The 25,864-nt window shown below is 38.1% G+C and overlaps 2 protein-coding genes and 1 pseudogene across 2 annotated transcripts in view; 2 read left to right on the top strand and 1 right to left on the bottom strand.

The window, feature by feature from the left end:
• mgat5b (alpha-1,6-mannosylglycoprotein 6-beta-N-acetylglucosaminyltransferase B) overlaps positions 1-23,757 on the bottom strand; it is a 68,781-nt gene extending 45,024 nt beyond the window's left edge. The window contains exons 1-6 of the mRNA XM_077619511.1: positions 23,383-23,757; positions 22,994-23,304; positions 16,389-16,525; positions 16,190-16,315; positions 15,154-15,266; positions 2,596-2,737 (exon numbers count right to left, since the gene is read on the bottom strand). Coding sequence (XP_077475637.1) covers positions 2,596-2,737; positions 15,154-15,266; positions 16,190-16,315; positions 16,389-16,453 — 446 coding nt within the window. The 5' untranslated portion in view covers positions 16,454-16,525; positions 22,994-23,304; positions 23,383-23,757. The remainder of the gene's footprint in view (positions 1-2,595; positions 2,738-15,153; positions 15,267-16,189; positions 16,316-16,388; positions 16,526-22,993; positions 23,305-23,382) is intronic.
• LOC144088825 (uncharacterized) lies at positions 18,614-20,513 on the top strand. The gene is made up of 4 exons (XM_077619510.1): positions 18,614-18,775; positions 18,853-18,943; positions 19,540-19,860; positions 19,936-20,513. Exons 1-4 carry the CDS (start codon positions 18,773-18,775, stop codon positions 20,286-20,288), a joined length of 768 nt encoding a protein of 255 aa, XP_077475636.1. The 5' UTR covers positions 18,614-18,772; the 3' UTR covers positions 20,289-20,513.
• Positions 22,632-24,158, top strand: LOC144088826 (ras-related protein Rap-1b pseudogene; annotated as a pseudogene).
• Positions 24,159-25,864: the final 1,706 nt, after the last annotated feature.

Here is a 25,864-nt window from a genome sequence, read left to right as displayed (position 1 = left end):
GCCTCTGGGGTCGAGGTCTATTAACCAGCTTTGGCAGATAAAATGGACGTGAGCATTTTAATTATTCAGAAAATTTGAAGCACCAAATTAGCGTCCTTTGCTACTGTAACATTTAGTAAAGGATTAATGGAATCTACATTTGAAAGTCTGATTTGCGTGTTGTATATACAATAAGATCCAAGAGGCGTTTGTTACTTCATTAGTTCCATTGTCACGCAAAAAAAGGTAATTAAAAGTATGTTGTCACCAACTTTTTAGCTACACCAAAGATCCAATGTGAAAGACAGAAATTAGAACCCATTAAATGTCTTCCTGTTGTCTTTTAAAAAGGCAACAGAACCATTTTTTTGGTTAATTTCTGGTTACCAGTAGCACTAAAAGGGTTTTACTTGGGCAGTTGGTGGAATTACCATTGATGACAGCTGTATTGGAGTAATGCAAGGTCCTAATATAAGGAGAGTATGCAAATGTGTGGAAGGATCTAAGAATGGTAGTAGTAAATTGTGTTAGCAAGGTTAAGGGGTGATAGAAATGGACAGTACAAAAGGAGGATGGAGCCTGCCTTACTCAAACCCATGACTAGATTCGAGTATGAGTATGGCCTGTTGCTGTGGCAACAACGCTCGAATCTGGGCTTGCAGCTCCAACACTTCATTAAAGACCATTGATCTTATTGTTGTCTTTTAATGTTTTGTGTTCAGCTGCATTTACCTGCATGTAGTTGATCCCCAAATTATCCATTTTTCCTTTCTTGATAAACTGGAATATTTTAATTGGAAATAACAATAAAGTAGCTCAAAATGCAGTTTATATTCCATTTAAAAATGTCCTGTATCCAAAAATCTCCATTCATGTGTAAATATATAATTGATTACGTGTGACTTTTTCTAAGCCAAGGAAAGCATCATATGATCCATTTTTCCACTTATTTTATAATGCTAAGCTAAAGCCCAGGTAGCCAAGAGGCATCATAATCAGATGCCTAATAATCAGGAACCTGATCTGGTTGCACTCAAACTCATAGGAAGATGTGTCGGTGAAATTGAAGAACTGCTCAAAGGCAGAAAACGCATCCAGGAGGCGGGGGTTAAAACACTGTCAGATGTTTCAAGCAGAACGGCATCTTCCCACACCTTTGAAGCCAACACACCACTGGGTTTATTAATGCTCCCCTCCTCTCTTCATCCAAGAATCAAAGATATTCGACCGCATGTCCAATGATATGACCACAAAGTTCATCATCAAGCTGAGGCCCAGAGTGTGTATAAATGGACGAGCTGGTCAGCACCACCCAGGTTCCAAATGAGGAAGTCATTCCTCCCAATCAAACTCTTTCAGGTCTTAATATCATTGCCTAATTTAGAACTGTACTCTCCTTGTATAAAGTGGGAATTCCCATTGGGGAAGACGCTCTGGGATGTCCTCCAAACATGCAATGATAATACAAACTAAAACAGAATACAAACCGAAAATACTTAAAGATACGTTGTTCTTCACTTGTTTTTTTCATAGTATTTAACCCAATGCATGCTACTGAAGGGGATAGACGTCCAATTACCAGCCAAAACAAACAGACGCACTACACTCAACACAAGTTTTGCACCGAGGACCTAATCTAGACTCAATTAAGTATCGTCACTGCACTAGACGTAAAATGCCATAACACTGGCAGAAGCATATCAATAAGGAATGTTCTCAGACTTTTACTTCAGTCTGAGCACTTCAGATTTTTATCTTGCACTTTGATGCTTGCACTAAAACACCATAACTACCTCAAGTGCTGCTAACCATTTTAGTCACTTTTTTTACCTTACATCATTTTTATAGTATATAAATCTTTTTATGGTGACATATTTATGTGTACTTCATGGTGAAGCTTTAAATCTCATTGTACTTGACAAAAAGGCATTCGATTCAATTCAATAAAACTGGAAAAACTGCCCGTGAATGCTCAATTTGACTAAGATTCTTACTCAGTGCCTTTTGACGCAAATATAATACATGAAAGGGTTTTAACCTCATATATATACATATACATACGTATACACAAATCAATGAGTGGTTAGCAGGTCAGCCTCACAGTTCTGGGCTCCTGGGTTCAAATCCAGGTCGCTCCTCCTCCGAGGAGTTTGCATGTTCTCCCTGGGCCTGCGTGGGTTTTCTCCAGGTACTCTGGTTTCCTCCCACATTCCAAAAACATGCATGATTGGCTGATCTCTAAATTGCTCCTAGGTGTGAGTGTAAATGGCCTGAAGTCAGCTGGGATAGGCTCCAGTACCCCCCGCGACCCCAATGAGGATAAAGTGGTTCCGGAAAAAATATATATGTGTAATTGGAACAAGATATCTAAGATATATGTGGAGAATCGTTGACCAGCATAAGCATATGAACTAAATTTTATTTTTTTATGTTTTATGCATGCCCTATAGTATTTAACATTTTCATTTCAGAAATGTCGGCACTTAAAACATTTGAAGCATAAAAGCACCACTAAGTGATCAGGCTTTCCATAAAGCAGAATTATTTGCTTCTTCGCAATGAATACAAAACTTCTACAACCGAGATTGAACAGTATCAAAGCCATGCTCGACGTACCTGTCAAGGACGGAGGCGAGCTCATCCAACTTGTGGGTTTCACTGGTGTTGCTGAGTCTAGACAGAGCGTCCATTCGCTTCATAATGACTTCCAGCATATTACTGATTTTTCTCAGAGTGCGAGATTCTTGACCACCAAGTACTGAAAAGAAAAAAGAAAATGTGGAGCAGAGGAAAAAAAAATAACATGGAGGATAAAAGACGGGTGGAAGAATGTTATTTCATAATAGCATTTATTTAAAATTACTATACTCCTTTTAAACTCAGGTAGCAGTTTGAAATCATTATTCAATGATTTTCCATGCCATTTTTCTGCATGAGGGTCATGGAGGAGATGGAGTCTATCCCCAGCTAACTATGTCCAATAGGTGGGGTACGTCCTGAATTGGTTACCAGCCAATCACAGGGCAGTAAAAGACAAATAGCCATTCGCACACACACTACCTGCAGAACCTGGAGAAATGCCGCACAGGGAGAACATGCAAAACTCCACACAGGAAGGTCAGAACCTTTGATCTCAGTACTTTGAGGTAGACATACTAACCACATGTCCACCGTACCAAGAAAATAAAATTCATGCTATTGGTTTCAACTGAATTTCTCTCATCACTTCAGTCAAAACACACCAAGGCATTATACTCATTTGTTGTTCTCAATTTCACTACTTTTTTGCTGCAGGTATTATAGTGGATTTTTTTTCTCCCACTGTCCTTCAATACTAAATCACCAGCTCACTAGGAGCCAGCGTTCTAGCTGAGGGTGTGAAAATGCCGATTCAGCATTATATTCTGACAGTATTGGTTTTACTCTTTTGCTTGACTCAAATAATTAATTCCCCAAGTGATGGTCTAATGCTATTAGTAAACACCCTGTCAATTAAGTAGCCTGAAAAAGTTCAAAAGACTACATCACTATATGTTGAGGTCCTAACCCTACTATTGTTTGCTCACACTAAGCTCTAAACGCTAATTAACCCACGGTACCATTAGTAGTCAATCGCTAAGCATTCTTGCAGCTTGCCGCAACAACAAAAAAAGAATTAGCAGACGACCGCAGTTTGTCCCAGTGGAAATTATTGAAATTCGAACATGAATTATCAAAGTAGATGAAAAAAGGTTTTACACCCGATGGCACAAAAGCACATTAAAACCCCATCCCCCAAAGAAAGGTAATGTTCTTCATATATTCATCACCAATCCAGAAATAAGAGAGAAATGGATTGAAAATAAACACTATCAATGTCACCGTAACCGGACGTTTGGTCGCCGGACTTTTGGTCGCCGGACGTTTGGTCGCCGGACGCTTGGGTCCGGGCGACCAAAAAAGGTAAAACAACATGGTCTACGCATCAATCAAAGCCAACAATAGCCCTGAGCAGTTTCACTGAGCGGACGTGTGAGTGCATAAGAGTGTGTATGTACATGGCTTGTCCCCTTAGGAAGGGACGTCAGTCAGGGTCTTAACAAGTTCTCCAACAAAACACAATAAAAGTACGGGAAATTTTGAGCTTTTCTTTAGCCTAATAATTAATAGGGCATTAAGTATGACTAAATAATAATTCAAAGTTTGTATTTAGGGAATTTGAGCAACAATTTAAATGGTAATTATCAATAACCTTCCGGGCGACCAAACGTCCGGCGACCAAACGTCCGGCGACCAAACGTCCGGCGACCAAACGTCCGGCGACCAAACGTCCGAGTATCCAATGTCACAATCCACAAACAAAAGCCCACTACAGCCCCAACTCCTACTCTAACATGGACCCAATTGTTAAAGGTTAATTGGGTTCCATAATAGTCATGTCCCGATCCGATATACACTATTAGTATTGGCACCCGATATGGCTATTCTCGAGGTAACAGATTTAGTCACAAGATTGGATCGGATCCAGCTCAAATCACTAGACCAGGGGTCCCCAAACTTTTTCTTGTGAGGGCCACATAACTTTTCCCTTCTCTGATGGGGGGCCGGTGTCAGTTTGTAGCAGAAAAAGCCATGGAACATTAACTTTCTGTTGTGCCATGCACAATCTTCTCCCTTTGCTCTGAAGTTTATGCACGACACCACAACCGTCATTACAGAATCCCACGTCAACATTTTGCAGCACAGTGCTTGGTGGTGAATTTGGCAGTGGACTCGTAGCGGGGCGGTGAGACCCCTTTTTTCCAACTCCCGGTTCATGCGTCCCATTATTAGACCGCGAGTTTCGGCCACCATGCTAGGAGCCCCGTCAGTCGTGATGCTAGCTAGCTTTGACCAGTCCAGGTCCAACTTCTCCATGGTTTGGCACACTGTCAAAAATATCCTCTCCCGTTGTAGTCCCTTTGAGACTTTGGAGGGCTGCCAGATCCTCGCAAATCTCAAAGTTTGCGCTAACTCCACGAATAAAAATGAGCAGTTGCGCTGTGTCTTGCACGTCCGTGCTTTCATCCAGTGCTAATGAAAAAAAGTCAAATTATTTCGTCTTCTGCTGCAGCTGGGCATATACATTACTCCCGATTTCTTCAACGCGTCTGGTCATTGTACTCACCGACAGACTTACGGCATTAAATGCATCTTTCTTCTCGGGACACACCTCCTCCGCGACAGTATCCATACATTTCTTAACAAACTCTCCGTCAGTGAAAGGCTTACCGCTGCTTGCTATCAATTTAGCAACCCAAAAGCTGGCCCAAACGGATGCCTGGTTCTGCTGAGATAGTAGTCCACTTTTTCGCTTTGAGAGTTTGTCTGCTCGTATTTGGCCTTGCAATCTATCGTAATTGTCTTTGTGACGGGATTCATAGTGTCGGCAAAGATTGTATTCTTTGAATACCGCCACCGTCTCTTGACAAATGAGACAAACAGCCTTTTCTTTGCATTGAACAAAAAAATAATCGTTTGTCCACTCCAGGTTAAATATCCTGCATTCTGAATCAATTTTTCTCTCACCTAACTTTTTCGCCATTATTCCGTTCTCAAACAGGTTGCAGTTTTAATATGCTTGAATAGTCCGCGATGGTCCCAGGGCTCCGCCCTCACCTGCGATCGTCCAGATGTCTCGGTAACACTGCTCGTGCATGCAACGGTGGACGTGCCCGCATGCATCAAAGGGAAACACTCTCCCAGCGCGTGTCACCAAAGAAGCAATGCGAAGCCCCGCTTCACTGGGATGATTTGTGGGCTCAGCAGGGGTGCAATGAACCAAACACAAGATTAAAATGTCCCAGTCTTCAAGGCCAAATAGGAAAAAAAATCTGATAGCGTCTCTGGTATTGTTCAGAGGGCCGGTCCAAATGTGCCAGCGGGCCGCATCCCAAAAATAATAATAATAAAAAATTAAAAAAAATTAAAAAAAAAAAAAAAAAAAAATTCCGATAGCGTCTCTGGTATTGTTCAGAGGGCCGGTCTAAATGTGCCGGCGGGCCGTATCCGGCCCGCGGGCCGTAGTTTGGTGACCCCTGCACTAGACAAACATTTCCGCTAGAATGAGACTACTTGTTTTTAAAGAGTAACAATAGTAATAGAGCATCATGTACTTACGTACATATATATTGGATCAGATCGGTATTGCCAAAACAGATTAGAAGAGAACAGTTCAAAAGATCTACAACCTCCATAGTGTATAATACAATAAAGATTGCTACTTATTTTGTTGTTGTGGCCCTAAAAAACATGTCTGCAAAGGAAATTACCACACAAAAAGATTCAAGGTTATACTTACAATGCCCTTGTGCACTCCAGCCTGCATCATGTGTACTTTTAAATTTGGTAGAACAGTCCGCACCAATAAAGGCATACTGAGAAAAACCAAATACCATCAAAAATGCAGCAAAGCCCAAAATAATCAATGCAAGGCCACCCACACAAGATCATTTTGGACCAATAGGATTTACAATCTTCAGTTCAAAATCAGTATACACTAACTATAAAACTATTTTACCTAACTGTTCCCTTGCCCATTGCAATGTACAACCAATGAACTTGGCAGAACATTGGGTTCTGGTTCCCAAAAAAAAGTCTCTCCTAGAGAAAATAAACATTAGATCTCAGACAAACATAAAACACATCAAAATATAAAAAAGATCTTTTCACTGTGTATGGAGCAGAGGGAAACTACAAATAGAATGAAGAAAAATGTGCATGAGTGGAAAAGGCTTAAAGTTGTAGGAGATTTTCAGCTGAAAAGCAGTGTTTTGGAGAGAGTGTAAATATTTTTTTTCTCCCTTTCCTCACACCTTCAATCATCTCTGGAATATATGCGGTCACATAGACCAACCGAAACCTTCCTTTCAATAATTCAGCAGCTTGCCAACAATTGTTCACATCCGTAGATGAGTGACAGTTATTTAGCAGAAGCTTAACATTTATGTGAACCAATGAAGCCAAACAGAAAAAAAGGACACAATCTTAAATAGGACTCAAGAATAAAATTGAAAAACACGGTATTGTATGTGGCATATGCTTCGGCTAGCTTCCACCATGCACTGCAGAGAATAGTGGCTTTAACTTTAAATAAAAGACTGAGGCTCCCTGGGAAAGACTCCCGATATTTGCTTTAAGTTGGTGAGCTGCGGTGCTGCAGTAAATCTAAACGCCTCTGGGCTAAAGTGTGGGAAGGAGAACTCACAAATCTTCACAGTAATACTTCTCATAAATCACCATTACGGAGCCCAAACACCCATCCTACACAGTACATTTTTAGAATTAGTCCGTTATATAGAATATTTTCAATCAAGTGTTCATTAGCCAACTGTTCATAGTACCTTTCTTTACCGTTTCTTGAAAAACATGTTTTCCTTTCCATAGTGAGCTTTAGACTTTCTCTGACAATGTGTAATTCCTCATTTGCTGGTTAATGAAGATCTTGAAAAAAGGTAGCTAATCTTAGTTAATGATTATATGCCGGTGGTGCCAGAGCACCATTAATATTGTACAACTTCCTATATTAGTACCTCATTTGCACTACAGTATGCTCTGTGTTCTGATAGTAGGTGGCTGTAAAGGTCAATTCATAGCTGAATGAAAAACCTGGCTGAATAACATACACACCAAACAGCAACAACATTCTGACTCTGGCCAAATATGATAATATACAGTAAATATAAAATAAATGTCAAACTAAATTAGGGTTAGCTAGTGATGTCCCGATCCGATACTCAGTATCGGCGCCCAATACGGCTATTTTTGGAGTATTGGATTTGGTCACGAGATCAGATCCGATCCAGTAGTAGCTTGTGTTTTCAGTACTATCAAGTTTTTTTGATTGCAGTGAATAAAACATGTCTACTGAGTGTGACAATTTATCTTTAGAAACTAATGATGGTAACAGAGCATCATGTATAGAGCCTTTATTGAGGAGGTACCACTAGGGCTCATAGTAGTACTAAAAATATTATTTGTCATTTAACGTTTCCATTATAATTTGCATTAATTTTAATGGCATCGATGTGCTTTCATTTCAGCATCAGTAAAACATATCTTGAAAAAAATTAATACTAAAAATATTATTTGTCATTTAACAGTTACATTATATTTTGCATTAACTTTACTGGATGAAAAATTCTGCCATCGGATTGCTTTCATTTCAGTATCAGTAAAACATATCTTGGAAAAAATCGGTTCAGATTGGAAGTTTAAAAAAAATCTCCATCGGGTCTTTCCTAAGGTGTACAACATTGTTTGCTTAAACATTAAAGGAGATGTACTAATTTAACAATTTTACTAGCATATTCATGTTCACATTTGTTCTCTATCTTAAAAGTTGTTTTAGTTTGATCTTCATTTTCCCACAAAACAATCCTAAAAACACAAACTAAACCTCTCCATATGCTTTCCCTCCTAATTTAAAGATTCACTACAGAGGAGAGTGATTAAGATCCGAGGGTGCCGGATGCAGACGCGATCAGAGCAGAATGACTATCCCTGATCCTCTGTGCAACTCAACCTTCTTATTCCATTTGACAGCTTTAAAAAGGAAACAAGCTCTGCTATTTAATTAGGATCAACCAAAACCTTTTGTTTTCTGCAAATGAATTTCTTTTGTGTTGTTATGTTTCATGACATATCAGAACTAATAAACTTGTCTCTTGGTGATTACAGTGATGTTCAATTAATCTTGAAATGAAAACCAACAAAAAGAAAATCTAGACACAAGCTCAGTTTATTAAAAAATCTGAGGCTGTTTTTAAACTCAACTCGTTTCAGTGCAGTGCCTCAGCAAACAATGAGAATATAAATTACGTATGAATTTCATTCTCTTTCATGCTCTCAGTGCTCCCATTGAGCCAAACAAAGACAGCATGATAATCTTTTGCAGAAACATGTCGCCTATTTCCTTACCAGATTAATTGTACATGCTCGGAAAATAATTAATAATACATAACAGCAAATATTACCTGAGCCCGAGACTGAAGCGAGCAACTTGACCCACTTTTAGTTTAACCAAAACATTTGCTTAACACACGTGTCAAAGTGGCGGCCCGGGGGCCAAATCTGGCCCGCTGCATCATTTTGTGTGGCCCGGGAAAGTAAATGAGTTCCGACTTTCTGTTTTAGGATCAAATTAAAATGAAGATTATAGATGTATTTAAATTTCCTGATTTTCCCCCTTTTAAAACAATAGTTGTAATTATTTAATCATTTTTTTCTGTGTTTTTAGTTCAAAAATCATTTTGTAAAGTCTAAAAATATATTTAAAAAAAGCTAAAATAAACATTGTTTTAGATCTATAAAAAACTGAATATTCAGGGCTTTTAATCCAGTTGTTTTAATCAATTTATATTTAAAAAATCTAAACATTATATCTAAAATGGTCCGGCCCACGTGAAATCAAGTTGACGTTAAAGCGGCCCGCGAACCAACCCGAGTCTGACACCTTTGGCTTAACACTACCGAAATGAGCGTGCGGTGGCTAGAATAAACATTGACATCAGTCATTGATAACCTAAAACATGATTTGACGAGAGACATTTCTTTAATTGAATGCTAAATGACATGAGAACACAATAAATAGTTGCTGCTGGGAAGTCGAAGCTATTTTTCTACCTGTATACACTCAAAAACAGGATGTTAACTCATGCCTTGACACACCTCATTTTGATCAAACACATTTTATGTGATACTACAATATCAGAGGACAGAGAAATGAGACCGCAGTACCTTAGAGTAAAATGTGTATGATGCTGTCATAAGTAAAGAAAAAATACATCTCTAAAGTGCTAAATAATTATTTGAACACAAATCTTGCCTAATTTGAGGCAAAATAAATTATTGCAAGCATCTTGAGGGGCCACCTATAATCTGGAATATTATCTTAAATCAAGAAACCCATTTTAAAATGTCAAGCAAATATACCTCAGTCTTATTTTTAACGGTGCACACTGTAGCGTGTTATGTGGAAATTGCAGAGTGCTATGCTTTCACGAGTTGGTTTGAGGTTGGTAGTGATGCAGACTACTGCTCTTTTATGGATTTATGTATAAATGAATCTCATGATAAGTAAACAACCTGATCCTGATATCAGTATATAGGACTTACAAAGTCATCTAAAAAAAATGCAACGTACCAATATGCTAATCACTACATGTTACAATTGCAATAATGACTAGGACTCAGGTATAAATATCCAACATTATATAGAGCCATTATTTGCCAAAAGGATTGCAATTTCCATTTGAACATCTGAATCACACTATATTGACAGCACAAAATAAATTAACATATGGAACATGAACCTCAGTATGAAGATAAACGATACATTTTACCTTTTGACATGACAATGCGACTAACGCAATTCACGGTTCAACTTGACTATCTATGCATCATACTGTGCATGCCAATGTGCATAATTATGCGTTGGTTTATGAGCCAGCATTAAGTGGTTGAAGGAGAAAGACTGTGACATTAACATGCAAACCATTTAGTGTACTTTGTCCATGATAAGTATCATAGCCCTTTGAGGCAATATTGCATTAAGACCCTCAGGTTAAAAAGGACATATTGAAGGTGTTCTTCAAAGAGCTTAGAAAATGCCGGTACTCCTGTTGAGCTTTTACAATATCTTGGATCAAACGTAGCTGTCGTTAATGATTCCAACTCTAGTAGAAAATGTATTTCTTTGCTGCCCTTCTTCTTTTTCACATCATTAGGTTGCCTGCACCTTCAAGTGAGCGTATTAAAGGAAACACATGCATTTCAAAAGTGGATACAACACTCATCTAGCTGTCCAGGTCAGGTTTATGTCCCTGGTAGAGAATGTATAACTAGTGTTCATCATGTAAAAGAAAATATCCTGTGTTTTTTTTTTTCTTTTTGAAAAGGAAAGTAAAAGTTCTTTCATTCAACTATTTTCAACACTGCTCGTCTTTTTTTGGTCACATGCACTGTTCCCTCTAAGCTGCGCGCGTGCGCAATTGCGCACTACCCTCGTCTTCTCCGCGCACAGCAATCATATGGAGCGCACAAAATAAAATCCAACCTTTTTTTTCATGATGCCGCCGTTCACGCGGCTGCCAGTGGCAGTAGCTCTGTCCACTCTTATGTTTTTCGTGTTTTACAGCCCTTCTATCTTTTTAAATTACATTTTAATATTTCTTAATACATTCCTTTTTACTATACAAATAGAAGAACAAGCGGTGAAATCGGGTGAGAACTGTCTAAATCTGCGAACCACTCATCCGCCGGGCCGCCCATTCATAGATATTAATCATTACATTTTATTATTACTAAATCATGTATGTGTAGTAGACATACACCTGCTTATGGCAGGTGTGATACTGGTGTGTGCCCATAGCGAGCAATGATGATGTTGCTCACACTGGTACTCAGTGTGCCCAGGGAGATTGTCTTTCTGCCCAGACAAACAAAAAATTAGAGGGAACATTGGTCACAGGGTGCTGGAGACTATTCGAGCTGACTTCGAAGGACAGGCGGACTACAGCCTGAACTAGTTGCCAATCAGCTGTAGGGCAGAAGTTAAATAACTGATTTGGTTGCACAAGTGCTTTTATCTGGTGATGTGTGTTCAATATGAAAATACTGAATTCAAACTCATGTTAAATTGGAGTCTTCAAAACTATGATTCTTGTTAACATTCTCTAGATTTACATGTAAAAGCCTTTTCCTCATATTTGTGTTTCCTACCAGGATCAGAAATGTGTGTATAAACTCACTGCTGATCAGAAGTTTTGGCCACAAAATCCACCAAATCCATAAAATACAATGTTGCTTTATTTGAACAAAAACTACCAATAATATCTTGGATTTTCTTTTACAATCTCATGAAACTATTGTTGAACTATTTGGCAAATTATTTTCCCTGTCATTGTCAGAGGAAATTGTGTTTTTAATTTGGAAATAAATTGGAAAAAAATATTCTGAAGAGAAAGGAGGACAAAAAACAAAACTTCTCAACAATTATCCTTTAGTGCAAGGGTGTCAGACCCTTGGTTCGTGGGCCGCTTTAACGTCAACTTGATTTCATGTGGGCTGGCCCATTTTAGATATAATATTTAGATTTTTTTATATATAAATGGATTAAAAGAACTGGATTAAAAGCCCTGAATATTATTTTTTATAGATCTAAAACAATGTTTATTTTAGCTTTATATTATATATATATATATATATATATATATATATATATATATATATATATATATATATATATATATATATATATATATATATATATTTAGATTTTACCAAATGATTTTTGAACTAAAAACACAGAAAAAAATGATTAAAAATTTTCAATTTCAATTATTGATTTAAAAGGGGGAAAATCAGGAAATTTAATATACATCTATACTCTTCATTTTAATTTGATCCTAAAACAGAAAGTCGGCACTCATGATTTACTTTCCCGGGCCACACAAAATGATGCGGCGGGCCAGGTTTGGCCCCCGGGCCGCCACTTTGACAGATGTGCTTTAGTGGGTCTCCAACTATATTTTATCTTATTTTTACTTGATAGGATTTATATGTCAGCAATGTATGCGAGTATGTGCTTTCTGAGTCCGACACACACAAAACATACATGGGGGAATTTACATGGACTCATGTCCCTTGGCTCACAGTAAAGCCGAGTTTAATGAGCTGAAGGCTAAACAAGCTTTCTCCCAACAGTAGCACGTGAGTGCTAAATTAATCAGACAGCTATCCTGTCGCCTACAACCCACAGCCTTCTCCATTTCTGCATATGGGCCTCATTAAGGAGTAAGAACCTTAGAATTGTTTTATGTAAGAGCACCTAGTGTACATCACTGGACCCTTCCCATCTTAACACACTTGCACGTTCAATGGCGCTGAAACAAATATTCACCCATCCAAACAAGCCCATTGAATATAATCTCAATTGCATAGTGTCTCAAACAATTTAAAAGCAAAATATTATGTATTATGAATATGACCTAAGTGTCTTCATAAATTGAAACGCTTAACGGAGAAATATGTACAATTAGTGGCCAAAATTGGCACTGCAACCAGGATCAAAATCCTTCTTTAAATGGAGACTCAAGCTGCATCATAGTACCATTTCAGTTAAAAACTAGAGAATCCAATTTCTGCAGAAATTGCATGGCTACGGGGCTGATAAGTATACTTGTAATAAGTGTACACACCTGTAGTGCAAGTGCATGCAAGTACACATTTAGTGCAAGTACCGTGTATTTTGGACAATAAGTCGAACCTGCCAAAGAATACGAATGAAGATGGAAAAAATATATAGGTGTTTTTTTTGAAGCAACTCTGGTTCATTTGTTGCTGTTAATTGCAGTCAATTAGTTAAAATGTCTTCTCCTTAACCCTAACAGTGCCTAATAAAGTTCCTAAACCCTAATTTAAAAACATTTGATACAATTTCAACTTTGAATCTAAAGTGAAATAATTTACCGAGTAAGTCTCAATAAAAAAAAATGTGTAGATTCTGTAAACAACAAATAACTCTTCTTGACTTTCATCTGACTTTGGAAAAAAACATTTTTAAGTACAGTATACTATGATAGCCGCCTCGTGGTGTAGCGGTTAACTTGCATGACTTCTATGCGGGCAGGCGCAGGCTCAATTCTCGCTCGTGGTGGTGTGATTGGGGGTGCAGATAGGCTGACTAGCAACCAGTCTAGAGCAGGGGTGGCCAAGTCTGGTCCTCCAGAGCCCCGATCCAGTCTGTTTTCCATATCTCCCTCCTCTATCACACCTAAATCAAATGATCAACTCATCAGCAAGCTGTCCAGAACCTTGATACCAATCCAGATTATTTGATCCAGGTGCGTTGGTAGAGGAAGACATGGAAAACAGACCGGATCGGGGCTGCCGAGGACCGGACTTGTCCACCCCTGGTTTAGAGTGTCGTCTGCCTTTCGCCCCAAGACAGCTGGGTTAGGCTCCAGCAACCCCCGCAACCCTTTCGAGGATGGGCGGTATGGAAGATGAATGAATGATCTGTACTACGATGAAAAATCTGTACTACAATACACATGTGCAAGTGAAAATGGAAGGAGGAGTTTTTGTAACACATTCTCAATGGCTGTGTATCAGTATCCATGGAGACAGAGAAAGGGTTGAGGTGGTTCTGTATTTCTAGTAAAGAAAAAAAAATCCAAAAACGGTTTTGCATTTGTTTTCATCCTAATGTCAGTTGCTAAGCCTAATTTAGGTACGAGACATCTTTCTTTCATTAAATTGTATTATTTTCAGCAGGCATAATGGACATTCACACATTCATTTTCTTAGCCTAATAAGGGTTGCGGGGGGTGGTGGAGCCTATCCCAGCTCACTAAAGGCACCAGGCTGGGACACCCTGAATTGGTGGTCAGCCAATCGCAGGACACAAGATGACGGACAACCATACATGCTCACACTAGGGGCAATTTAAAGTGTCCAACCTGCCTACCCTGCATGTTTTGGGGATTTGGGAGGAAACTGGACTACCCAGAGAAAACCCACACAAGCCTGGAAAAAAACAAACGTTAAACTCCCTACAGTGAGGACCCACCAGGGATCGAACCTTCAACCCCAGAATTGTGAGTCCAACACGTGCCTTTTGCAATATGTATTAAATGATCGAGTAAAGACGTCAACTCCAATCAATCAATGAATTTGCCCAGCCTGTGGGGAGCAACACTGTTTTTTTTCCAATATTCACTTGTTTCCCATCCAAGTGATTGAGTGCAGTTATTAGTGTACTCTATTTTTATTTCTCGGCAGTGGCGAACAAATGCTCACGCTTTTCGAATTGTATCTAAAAAAAAAAGTTAATAAGAATATGCAAGACAAAATGTGAACAGAGGACATTTTAGTCAAGTATTTTTCCAACTCAAGCATCCAAATCTCTCATTCATTGATCAAGAGATTCATTTCAAATAAAAAAAAGAAGATGAAAGTGCCGATCAAATAAGAAAAACTGAACTAGGAGACTGGTGGCGAACGCTATGGATTCCTGATGAACAAAGCAAGAGGGTCAGCTAGCCTACTACACAGCAATCAAGGAAGCACCTGCAGCGCTCAGCGTGATATCGCTTGTCGATTTCAGCCACTATAGACTTTGGCAAAAAGTACTGACGTAGAACTGTAGCCTACCTTCTGCCCGAGTTGTGAAAGGGAAATCTGAGGGTCGCTTGGCTGAGAATTGGCCCCCAAGAGATGTCATTAGAAAGCACAAACTGAAGAAACCAATTCCTACAACAAAAATCCTGAAAGGAAAGAAACAGGGACAAAAGACACAACATCAATGGAGAAAAAACTCAATATACACATTGTGTACTTGATTCTAGTTCCTGGAAATGTTTATTGTGGGAATTGTAAACTCTAGCATTCAACCCTGACGTAACCCAAATGTTTAATTGCATATATTTGTGCCTGTTAGGAGAACTCCATATTGCTGAGTGAGCAATAGCTATAGAAGAGTGCAAACTCGGGTTAATAGCCCAGAAAGAAATATTTTGGACGAATTAGATCTTATCTTACACCGAAAATGTGTTTGCATGCCATGCCATTACCAAGTCACACATCTGCAAAGCAAAAACCTCTATTTGAATCATTCTACTAATATGCAATTAGCATCCACAGCAAAATAATGATAGTTGATTTACAGCTGCAGGTGGTGTTTTGGTGCTTCTTTTCCAGTTACTTAGAAAGAATTTGCAAGCAGCATATGAAATTAAAACATCTCATTATAAATGTCTTCACTTCACAAAAGTTGTCATCAAATGTGAGATTACAATGAATGAAAATGATTATGGGTACAGTGCATCATGCTGAATCAACACATCAATGCCAAGTGAGCACTATTTGTACAACACTCACTTCCTAAGGCAAATAAAATAAGTCGTTTCAGATAGAACATGAATGAAACCAAAAATAAACAAACAAGATGACTGTCAGCAACTATAATTTTCGGACCACAGTATAAGATGTGTTTTCCTTCCATAAGTTACTTCACACCACTGTTTTCCCAATAAAATTGTTACTTTATTTACTCACCATCCCTTCATTATTTGTTATTACCTTAGGTCTTAATTTTACAGTTAAAGCATGCTTTTAAAGAAGAAACCATGCATTTACCATAGGGAATAGTGTGCTCTACACGTGACTCTGGCTCAATAGGTTTGCTTACCTGAATGGTTTGTAAGTGAGAAGACACCTCCTCGTCATCATGGAAAGGTCGCTGCCCATCATTGTGCACTCGCGGGTCCATTCAACGTGCTGTGTGTAATGGGGAGCACGGGACTCGAACGCATAACTTTGAAGCGGGAAAGTGATGGCAAAAAGAGTGTCATCTAAACACAACTGAAATTTCTCTCTCCGGTGTTTACCGCATCTCAGTTGCTCCGGGGGATGCCTCTTCACCAACAACACTATGCGGATGTGAGCCCCGCATCCTGTGTACCGTTCCTCCAGGACTCACAGCGGTGTGTGGAGCGCATCAACAACACACGAGAGAAAGCGCCATCTAGCGGGGGGAAATAAATATAGAGAGGATAAACATGTCTGGGAGCTCCTGAACACAAACCACCAAAAATAACACTTTTGAGGAGAGTAGATTTGACTCACACTTTCAAGGAGAGTCGTTTATTAGTGAGGACAGTTTTGACAGAAAGTTGAGATTTTTAACCCTTTAGACCAGTGGTGGCTCTCAAGCCTTATGCGGCTCCCGGGCAAAATGAATGTGGCTCTTTGCTTCTTATCATAGTTTGTATATACTGTGGTTCTTTGCCTCGTTTCACGTTTCTCTTATTTTTAGTTTTTCTTAAAACACACTCAAATTTATCGTGGCCCATTTAAAAAAAACAATCAATTATCTTTTTTTTTTTTAATTGGGCAGACGGGATTTTTTATGCTACTTAAGTGAATATTGAAAGTTGTTTTCTTTTTACACTTAAGACCTATAAACCCCTTATTAAAATCTGAATTAATGAATTAACAGAATTTATTAATTATCCTTTATTTAAATAATTCACATTATCCGTCAGTCCGGAATTATAACCTTGACTGAGTTTTGTTAACCTATGAACGACTTTATATACGGACAGCATTTTTAACTGATAATATATATGGGCTCTGCCTCCAGGAATTAATATGCCACCTACAAAAAGTTCACCACTGGCCAATGACAGTTGGAAACTCATACACGCTTTGTGGATTTGATTTTGATTGCTAATTTTCTCACCCCTGTTGGGGCCTGGGCAAGCCCGCAGCAACAGTCCCCTCTTAATTTCAGACCCTGATAATTAAGTTACTGTGCTGTAAATAGTCTGTAAGTAATTCTCTAATTATCTGGATGGATATAAGTATTCAATCTTCAAAACAAAACGTAAAAAAACAATAAAATTGCAGCAATACAACATTACGAACAAAAGTAGTACCTTGGAGAGCGCCTGCATTAATGGAGGAAAGACTGCAGATTATCTTTGCCATCTACTGGACAAAACACACATCGCAACCTGGAGTGATGCTTAACTAAATTTTATTGAAATACGTACATCCTATTGTGATATTCTTTACTAATTTCTTTCCTTTGGCTTTTATATGGGTGCTGAACTAAAACCACTTAGCACATTTACCATTTAAATATGTTTTAATGTTATGTAATTTTCTAACAAGCACACAGTGTAATGCATAATCTGATGATGGGTCAGCACATGTATCAAGTTCATAAATCAATACTTGTTTGGGTGCATGTTCCAATTCAGGTTTTCAAGAGCACAGTGATACCTCCATTCATACATTTTCTAAACCACTTATCCTTACAGTGGTAATTTAAATGTATCACTCTGATTCATATTATTTGTTGACTGTATTTGTGAAAGATACACAGTTAATATTTAATGAATCCGCCTTCAATTACTTCCATGTGAAGGGGAAAAAAAAGTAGAGAGGTTTTAACTTTAAAATAATTAATTAATTCAGTGTCAACACCTGGTCAGGTTCAGAAGGGGCCCACAATCATACCACCGCTGGGGAATAATTGATGCCACGCTGCCTGCAGCGAAGTCAAGCAAATAAACCATTAAATCATCGGGTGGCTGAAATAATAATTCTAATTTTAATCTCAATAGTCTTGGTTGAAAGTTCACTTGAAAGACTTTGTCAGATTTCTGACTTAGAACTTGGATTTTAAAGTAAGAATTCTGAGTTTCAAGTGAGAAATCTGAGAATAAATCATGTATTTTTTTGACTTGAAAGGTATACACTATTCATTGAAATTAATCCTCATATGGATTAATTCAAGGGTAATTGAATTGCTCTAATTTCCTAATTTACTGCATATTGTCTGATTTTTGGATGAATAAACCAATCCCCATGTCAGGACACCATCACTAAAAATTGATTAACAGAAGAAATAATTTGGTAATCATAATATACCTGTAGGAGTAAAGGTTTCATCCAATTACATGTTAAGTAGTGATAGAAAAAAGTATGAGACTTGTTATGATGACAGCAAATATCTCGATATAGATAGCAGCCCACCCTTGAGTCAACATGTCTCAACAGGGAAGGACACTTTCACTGCCTCAACTGCCATTCCGGGACACGTTCTTTCACGTAAGAACAAACCCATCCACCACACCTGAGGTTCAAACGCTTTCAACATTCATGAGAAGTCAATCGAGTGTGTTGCTCAGATCAAGTTGATTTATCACAGCAGAAAGGGTCACCTCAAAAACCGAACGAAGATTGTTGTCTTCAGAGGAACAGAATGGTAAGACCATTTAACAAAAAATGTCTGAATCTTGCCATCTTCTCTTTTTTTCTAAGACAACTGCTCTAAATGTACAGATAAAAACAAGAATGATATCCTCTGGTGTGAGGGCAATTGTTTTCAACTGGTTTTCCATTATGTGGTTCACTTTGTCAGTTGCCACTACAGGTGAGTGTTTTCCTGGCATCAAATAAATGTTAGAGTATATTGCATTGGAATAAAAATATTATAATAGTAGTGCAATATAATATGGTAGCCACCTGATGGTGTAGAGGTTGGCTTGCCTGACTTTGGAGCAGGCAGGTGCTGGCTTGATTCCCACTGGTGGTGGTATGATTGTGAGTGCGAATAGGTTGTTTGTCACTATGTGTGCTGCTATGGCTGACAGGTTGGCTGGGATAGGCTCCAGCAACCCCTGCAACCCTTAAAATGAATGAGTAGTAATTGTTCAGTACAGTGGTTCTTAACCTGGGTTCGATCGAACTCTAGCGGTTCGGTGAGTCGGTCACAGGGGTTCGGTTATAAAGCGTAATTTATGGGTGTGTGACTGTGTGTGTGTGTGTGTATGTTAAGATTCTCTCACTATGTTTGTTCAAACCGTGTAACATAGAGCATTGAAATTTTTCATGGTGGCCAGAAATGGTTGTCGGATCCTAATAGACGATGAGGAGTTAAAAAAACATTCAGCAAATTGAAAAACATTTTCAATTTTCACATTTTTTTAAACCTTTTTTTGTAATTTCTCTGATCTCTATTAAATTTAGTGAGAGCAAATGTGGACCTGAAGACAACTCCTAACATAACAGCCCACTGTGGGGACAACGTAAAACTAACATGCGAGACCACTTCTACCATGTCATTGGATGTTAAAACATTTTCATGGATTGGTCAAAAGAAACAACTTTGTGGCATTGGGGTCAACCACAAGTATCCTGAGGTTATTTGTCAAGGCGAAATAGGAAGTTTCCACAATACACTCAATATGACAATTGTCAACATAACGGCCAACCACCAAGGAAATTATCTCTGCAAATTTCACGCACAAGCCGGGATGAATAACAGCGGCACCTTCATCACCGTAAAAGGTGAGTTTGCTACTTTTTATTACTTATATTTGTGTAAATGTCTAATTATTCTTCAACTGGGTTCTTACTCTCCAGACTGCCTTGGAAATCAACATTATACCATCAATGAGTCAATGGCAGAGTGCTGGTTCAATGGAAGTTTCAACAAGGGTGAAATCCATTGGTTTAAGGGAGCTAACAAGTTAACAGAAACACCAAACACAACGCGCTTTGCTGGCCGTAACAACTACTACAGTTTCACAAGTAATATAAAAGCACCAGAAAAAAACCAAAATTACAGCTGCTCATTATGGATACCTGAGCGCAAGAAATATGTCTCCAATCAAAGTTTAGTCATGGTTATAGATTCACCTAACTCGTCTGGGAGAAATATTCAGTGGATCAGTGTGTTATATGCCATAGTGGTGGTGATAGTTAATGTTTTGTGATACATGCAAGTTTGGTTTTTTAGTGAGGTCAGGGTCCAGACTTTTTGTTTGTTTTGGTTTTGCTATTCTTTTTACATGGATAATCTGTTGATGAGGATGCAATTTGAATTTATAACTAATCAGATGTTTTCCCATTTTAGTGGTGCAAATCATTACAATTGGATTTGAAAATTATACAATGCGCGTGTGTTATGAGAAATAAAGTTCATTCATTCATTTTCTGAACGGCTTTATCCTCATTACGGTCACGCAGGGTGCTGGAGCCTATCCCAGCTGACTTCGGGCCAGAGGCGGGGGACAGCCTGAATTGGTGACCAGCCGATCGCAGAGCACGAGGAGACGGACAACTGTTTAGACTCACACTCATACCTAGGGGCAATTTAGAGTGTCCAATCAGCCTACCATGCATGTCTTTGAATGTGGGAGGAAACCGAAGTACCCGGAGGAGACCCACACAGACCCGGGGAGAACATGCAAACCCCACACAGGTGGACCGACCTGGATTTGAACCCAGGACCCCAGAGCTGTGAGGTCGACGAGCTAACCACTCATCCGCCGGACCTACTAGATACATAAATTGAATGCTTTTATTGGCATTATACCATTATACACGTATAATGAGAACATTTTAAAGCTTTCACCACGTAGTGCACAAATAACGGCAACAACAACAACAAAAAGACAAATAAGTAGTCAACATGTGATAACGGTTATATATATATATATATATATATATATATATATATATATATATATATATATATATATATATATATATATATATATATATATATATATATATATATATATATATATATATATATATATATATATATATATATATATATATATATATATACACACACTATATATATTTATAACTTCACAACACTTGAGCCGTATTGATCAGAAAGTTCTGTCAAGTATTGACCATGTGAAATTATTTTTGAGACATTGTTCAAATTATAGTGTATGTACTTGAAAACTCAATTTAAAAAGATATTCTTGCACACTCACAAATAAACTATCCAAAAGAAGTTGGCGATAAAGGTTGCTGTGTATTTAGTTGTCGACATTTGGTCTGCATTGGATTTCACTCTTAGTTCTGTTGCAATAAAGGTCTCATAAGCATTGATGCTTTATAAAATAAGGGTCGTATATATACCGGTTTTGCATGTTTGTATTTGCCACTTGTGAAATTAACCAGATAATGACAATTTCTTATGAAAGAAACAAAATTTGCTGATAGTGTAGGTTACTGCATGCACATTTGTAAAAGCAAAACAAATGATGCTTGAGATCATGTAATACCTCAAATTATTCCTTGAGTAGAGAAAGCACAGACTCCTAATGTAATTGGAGGAGATGCAAACAATGTACCAGCACTACCATGCTTCTAGTTTCCAGGACTGGATGTTCCCAGCCAGAAAACATTTAAGAACATTGCAGCTGGGAACATACTTGTGCCATCTCATTACGTGCGAATATACAAGGGTACAGAATGAATGGCTGGATTAGAGAGAGAGAGAATATATCGGTGCACATGCCCTTTAAGTATTTTTTACAGGATTTCATGTAGACCAAGGGTGTCAAACCCGGGTTGGTTCGCGGGCCGCATTAACGTCAACTCGATTTCAGGTGGGCCAGACCATTTTAGATATATTTAGATATATTTTTATAAATTGATTAAAATAACTGAATTAAAAGCCCTGAATATTTAGTTTTTTATAGATCTAAAACAATGTTTATTTTAGCTTTTTTTATATATTTTTAGATTTTACAAAATGATTTTTGAACTAAAAACACAGAAAAAAATGATTAAAAAATACAATTATTGATTTAAAAGGGGGAAATCTGGAAATTTAATATACATCTATACTCTTCATTTTAATTTGATCCTAAAACAGAAAGTCGGCACTCATGATTTACTTTCCCGGGCCACAAAACATAATGCGGCGGGCCAGATTTGGCCCCCGGGCCGCCACTTTGAAACCTGTGATGTAGACAGTCCATCCACGTTGTTTAAAGACAACAAAAAGGGTAAAGAATTAAATAGATATTGCTGAATGTCAAAAATACATAAGTTAACTGGTTCAGCCTGGTTATAGGCTGCAGCTACCGATGCTCTTCTAAATCCCTCTATGACAAGTTTTTGCACATTAATTAAATAAAATATTTTTGTCCATTCTTCATTTTCAACACCACTTATCCTTGTCAGTGTCACGGGAGCATGAAATGAGCATTATGTAAAGCAAGCTTAAAGAAACTTGGACCTTATAAAGTGCACTGATATTTGATACTTGATATTTTAAAGAAGAAAAAAAAAGTTCAACTCATTTTAAATCAAGATTTAGCAACTGTCAACTTTTCATTATTATCGCATGAAATTTATCTATTCTGCACTGTTTGATAGATAGAAATCTTGACTTTTTTTCACACTCAAAAGAAACTAAAAAACATTTGAATGCCTTTTTAGCTGGACTCTTTGAATGTCTCATATCAAATAACAAGCCATCTCATGATTGGTTGCAAGACAGAGGAGGCAGACATGTGTGAACATAAATAGAGGGTGTAAGATGTTCTGGCTTTATACACTGCAGAGTGAAAAGTCATTATCTGTCTTTAAGACATAAATGAAACAGATTAAAATCTAAAGAAACAGAAAAACAATCAGAGGACCTTTAACAAGATTTTAGCAAACTTACCCAAAATGCCACTTGAAACAAAACAAAGGACAAATGTGCGGCTGTTGTTTTTGGGAGCATCAGGTGTGGGGAAGACAGCCCTCATTCAGCGTTTTTTAAAGGATACCTTTGAGTCAAAGCACCACCGCACAGTAGAAGAACTTCACAGAAAGGAGCTGGAGGTTGGTGGTATCAAATTAAATATCAACATCATGGACACCAGCGGCAGCTACTCTTTTCCAGCTATGAGAAGACTCTCCATCCAGAACAGCGACGCCTTTGCACTGGTCTACGCAGTGAATGACCCAGCATCCCTAGAGGCACTTAGGTCTCTCCGGGATGAGATTCTGGAGGTTAAGGAGGACAAGTACACGCCGATTGTTGTGATAGCTAATAAAATTGACTGTCACCATGAGCATCAAGTGTTAAGTGAGGATCTTCTCTCAACAGTGGAGCTGAAGTGGAATAACTGCTTTGTGGAAGCATCAGCTAAAGATAACATCAATGTGCTACAGGTTTTCCGGAAACTATTACAGCAAGCAAATATGCCTGGTTGGTTTAGCACAACACTATGCCACAGGCAGGAAACCACTACCAAGGTTAAAAGCAAGATAGCCCCAATGAACATGACTAACAGTTGCCTCCTCTCTTAATAAGGTTAATGCATATCAGGATGGCAATATGGAATTAAACTAAAACAGGGATGTCTAAACTATTCTACAAAGAGCTGCAGTAGGTGCAGGTTTTCATTCCTTTCCATCAAGAGGACATCTTTTCACCAATATGTTGTCCTGCAAGTGCAATCAGTGGATTGCAGTCAGGTGCTTCTTGTTTTCTGCAGAAATCTCATTGGTCGAAGTGTCTGCGCTGGATTGGTTGGAACAAAAACCTGCACCAACAGAGGCCCTCGAGGACCGGTTTGGTCACTCCTGCACTACAAGAATGAACTGCATCGGGGGGGAAAAGTCTGGCAGCTGATTTGATTGAAATCCTCATTGGATTCCTCGGTATAGAAAAATATAGCATTGTAGGCTGTTTTTATTTTGTCTTTTATCAAATCAGTTGCATTCTGACCTTCTTAAAGGCCTTCTGTGGGGAAGTGATTATTAAGAAGTTAATGTAGTATCTGTTTTCTCCCATTTTGTATTATGTCAATATCAAACAAATAAAATTTGAACTGTGAAAATTATTTCTTACCACTATACTACTGTATCAAATATACTTGCAGTGCATTTGCAGTTTGAGTACACATGTATTTTGAAGTCTTTATGGGTGAAATATACTGTTTCTGCAATGTAAATACCATAATGTAGTCTTTACTTCATATTGTGAACACAGCTATACATCTGTATCTCTCCATCTATCTGTCTTTCTATAGAGAGATTTCTGCACTTTTGTTAGGTCATTGTAAAAAAAAATAAAAATAAAAAATGTCAAGCAGGCGCATGTATGTCTGATGTTGCCCTCTTATGGTTATTATCTGGACTGCATCTGTTTCTAAACATTTACAGCTTCAAAATTGGGTCATTCAAACTTTTAACCTTTAACAATCATTTTGAATAAATTAGCGCATCCATTTGAAAACATTTTTTCCAACTGTATTTTATTCAATTGAACAGACAATGACAAACACTCAAGGAGGAAATGAGACAAAGAAAAAGGGAAGACATTCAATTACGGCAACTTCTTGCTTTCAAATTAGCACGTGCATTTGCAGTGTAGCTTAATGGAAACAAGGAATTGAAAACAAATGACAACAAAATGCAAACATGTAAGCACACCAGAAAATGAAGAAGAAACAATTTGCATATGCTTTACAGGATATATCCCTGAGCAAAGAGATATATATTATACAGACTAAGCATTACGCCTAATGCTCAAAAGGTGCAAATGTTCCAAATATACATATGTCAATAGGAAACTTGTCAATGTAACAGTACAGTAAGACTGTAAACACATTATTTGCACATTTCTAATACTCTACCACGAAATTAAATTGTAATCACTGAAGAACTCATCTTCGAGGCACCCGATGGTTATCCGCTTTCATTTTGGTAAAGTCTAAAAATCATACCAGTTTCGGCTTGAAATAAGCTAAATGTACAAGTTTAATGTTAGGCTCTAAGCAGGGCAGGTTTCCAAAGCTGATTCGGTCTTATGTGGAGTTGACTATAAACATTTTGATTTTCTCGTAATCATAATTCATTCTTGTTGTAGAACCGTATGAGAATGCTGGTATATTTTTAGTTCACACACACTGCTAGCAGTTTGAAGAAGGGTCTAAAATCAATTGCTTTTGAGATTTAATCAAATTAAGCTATGACAGGATGATGAAACCAAAGGTGTCTTCACTTATTATTTGGGCAAAGGATCCATTTTTAAAACACGGAAAAAAGGCAGTCATTGAGCAACAAGCTACTGACTTGAGAAATACTCCCAAGAAACTATAGCTGAATTAAATGCTAACCCAGACAGCGGGACATAATTTTATGTGGTAGCACCTCAGAACAACAGCAAAACTAAAGACCTATCTATCAGGATTTCAGCAAACTTCAAGATTAGTTAAGAATAGCAATATGAACTATGTGTCACGGTACTCGGACGTTTCGTCAAAAGACGTTTGGTCCCCGGACGTTTGGTCGACCGGACGTTTGGTCGAACGGACGCTTGGTAGAACGGACGTTTGGTCGCCGGGTTGTTACTGTTGAAAGCAGCTCTCAAAATTATATAATCATGAGAGAGAGAGAGAGAGAGAGAGAGAGAGAGTTTAATATTTAAATATCTAATATCAAAATATCAACAGTAAACTCTCTGGCATAATTTGACAGCGAGTGAAACCGGCGACCAAACGTCCGGTCGACCAAACGTCCGGTCGACCAAACGTCCGGTCGA

The sequence above is a fragment of the Stigmatopora argus genome, chromosome 14 (assembly GCF_051989625.1).
Source record: "Stigmatopora argus isolate UIUO_Sarg chromosome 14, RoL_Sarg_1.0, whole genome shotgun sequence".
In the NCBI taxonomy this organism is placed as follows: Eukaryota; Metazoa; Chordata; class Actinopteri; order Syngnathiformes; family Syngnathidae; genus Stigmatopora; species Stigmatopora argus.
The sequence above is the reverse complement of the archived record's forward strand: the minus strand, read 5'-3'. Positions and strand labels throughout refer to the sequence as shown.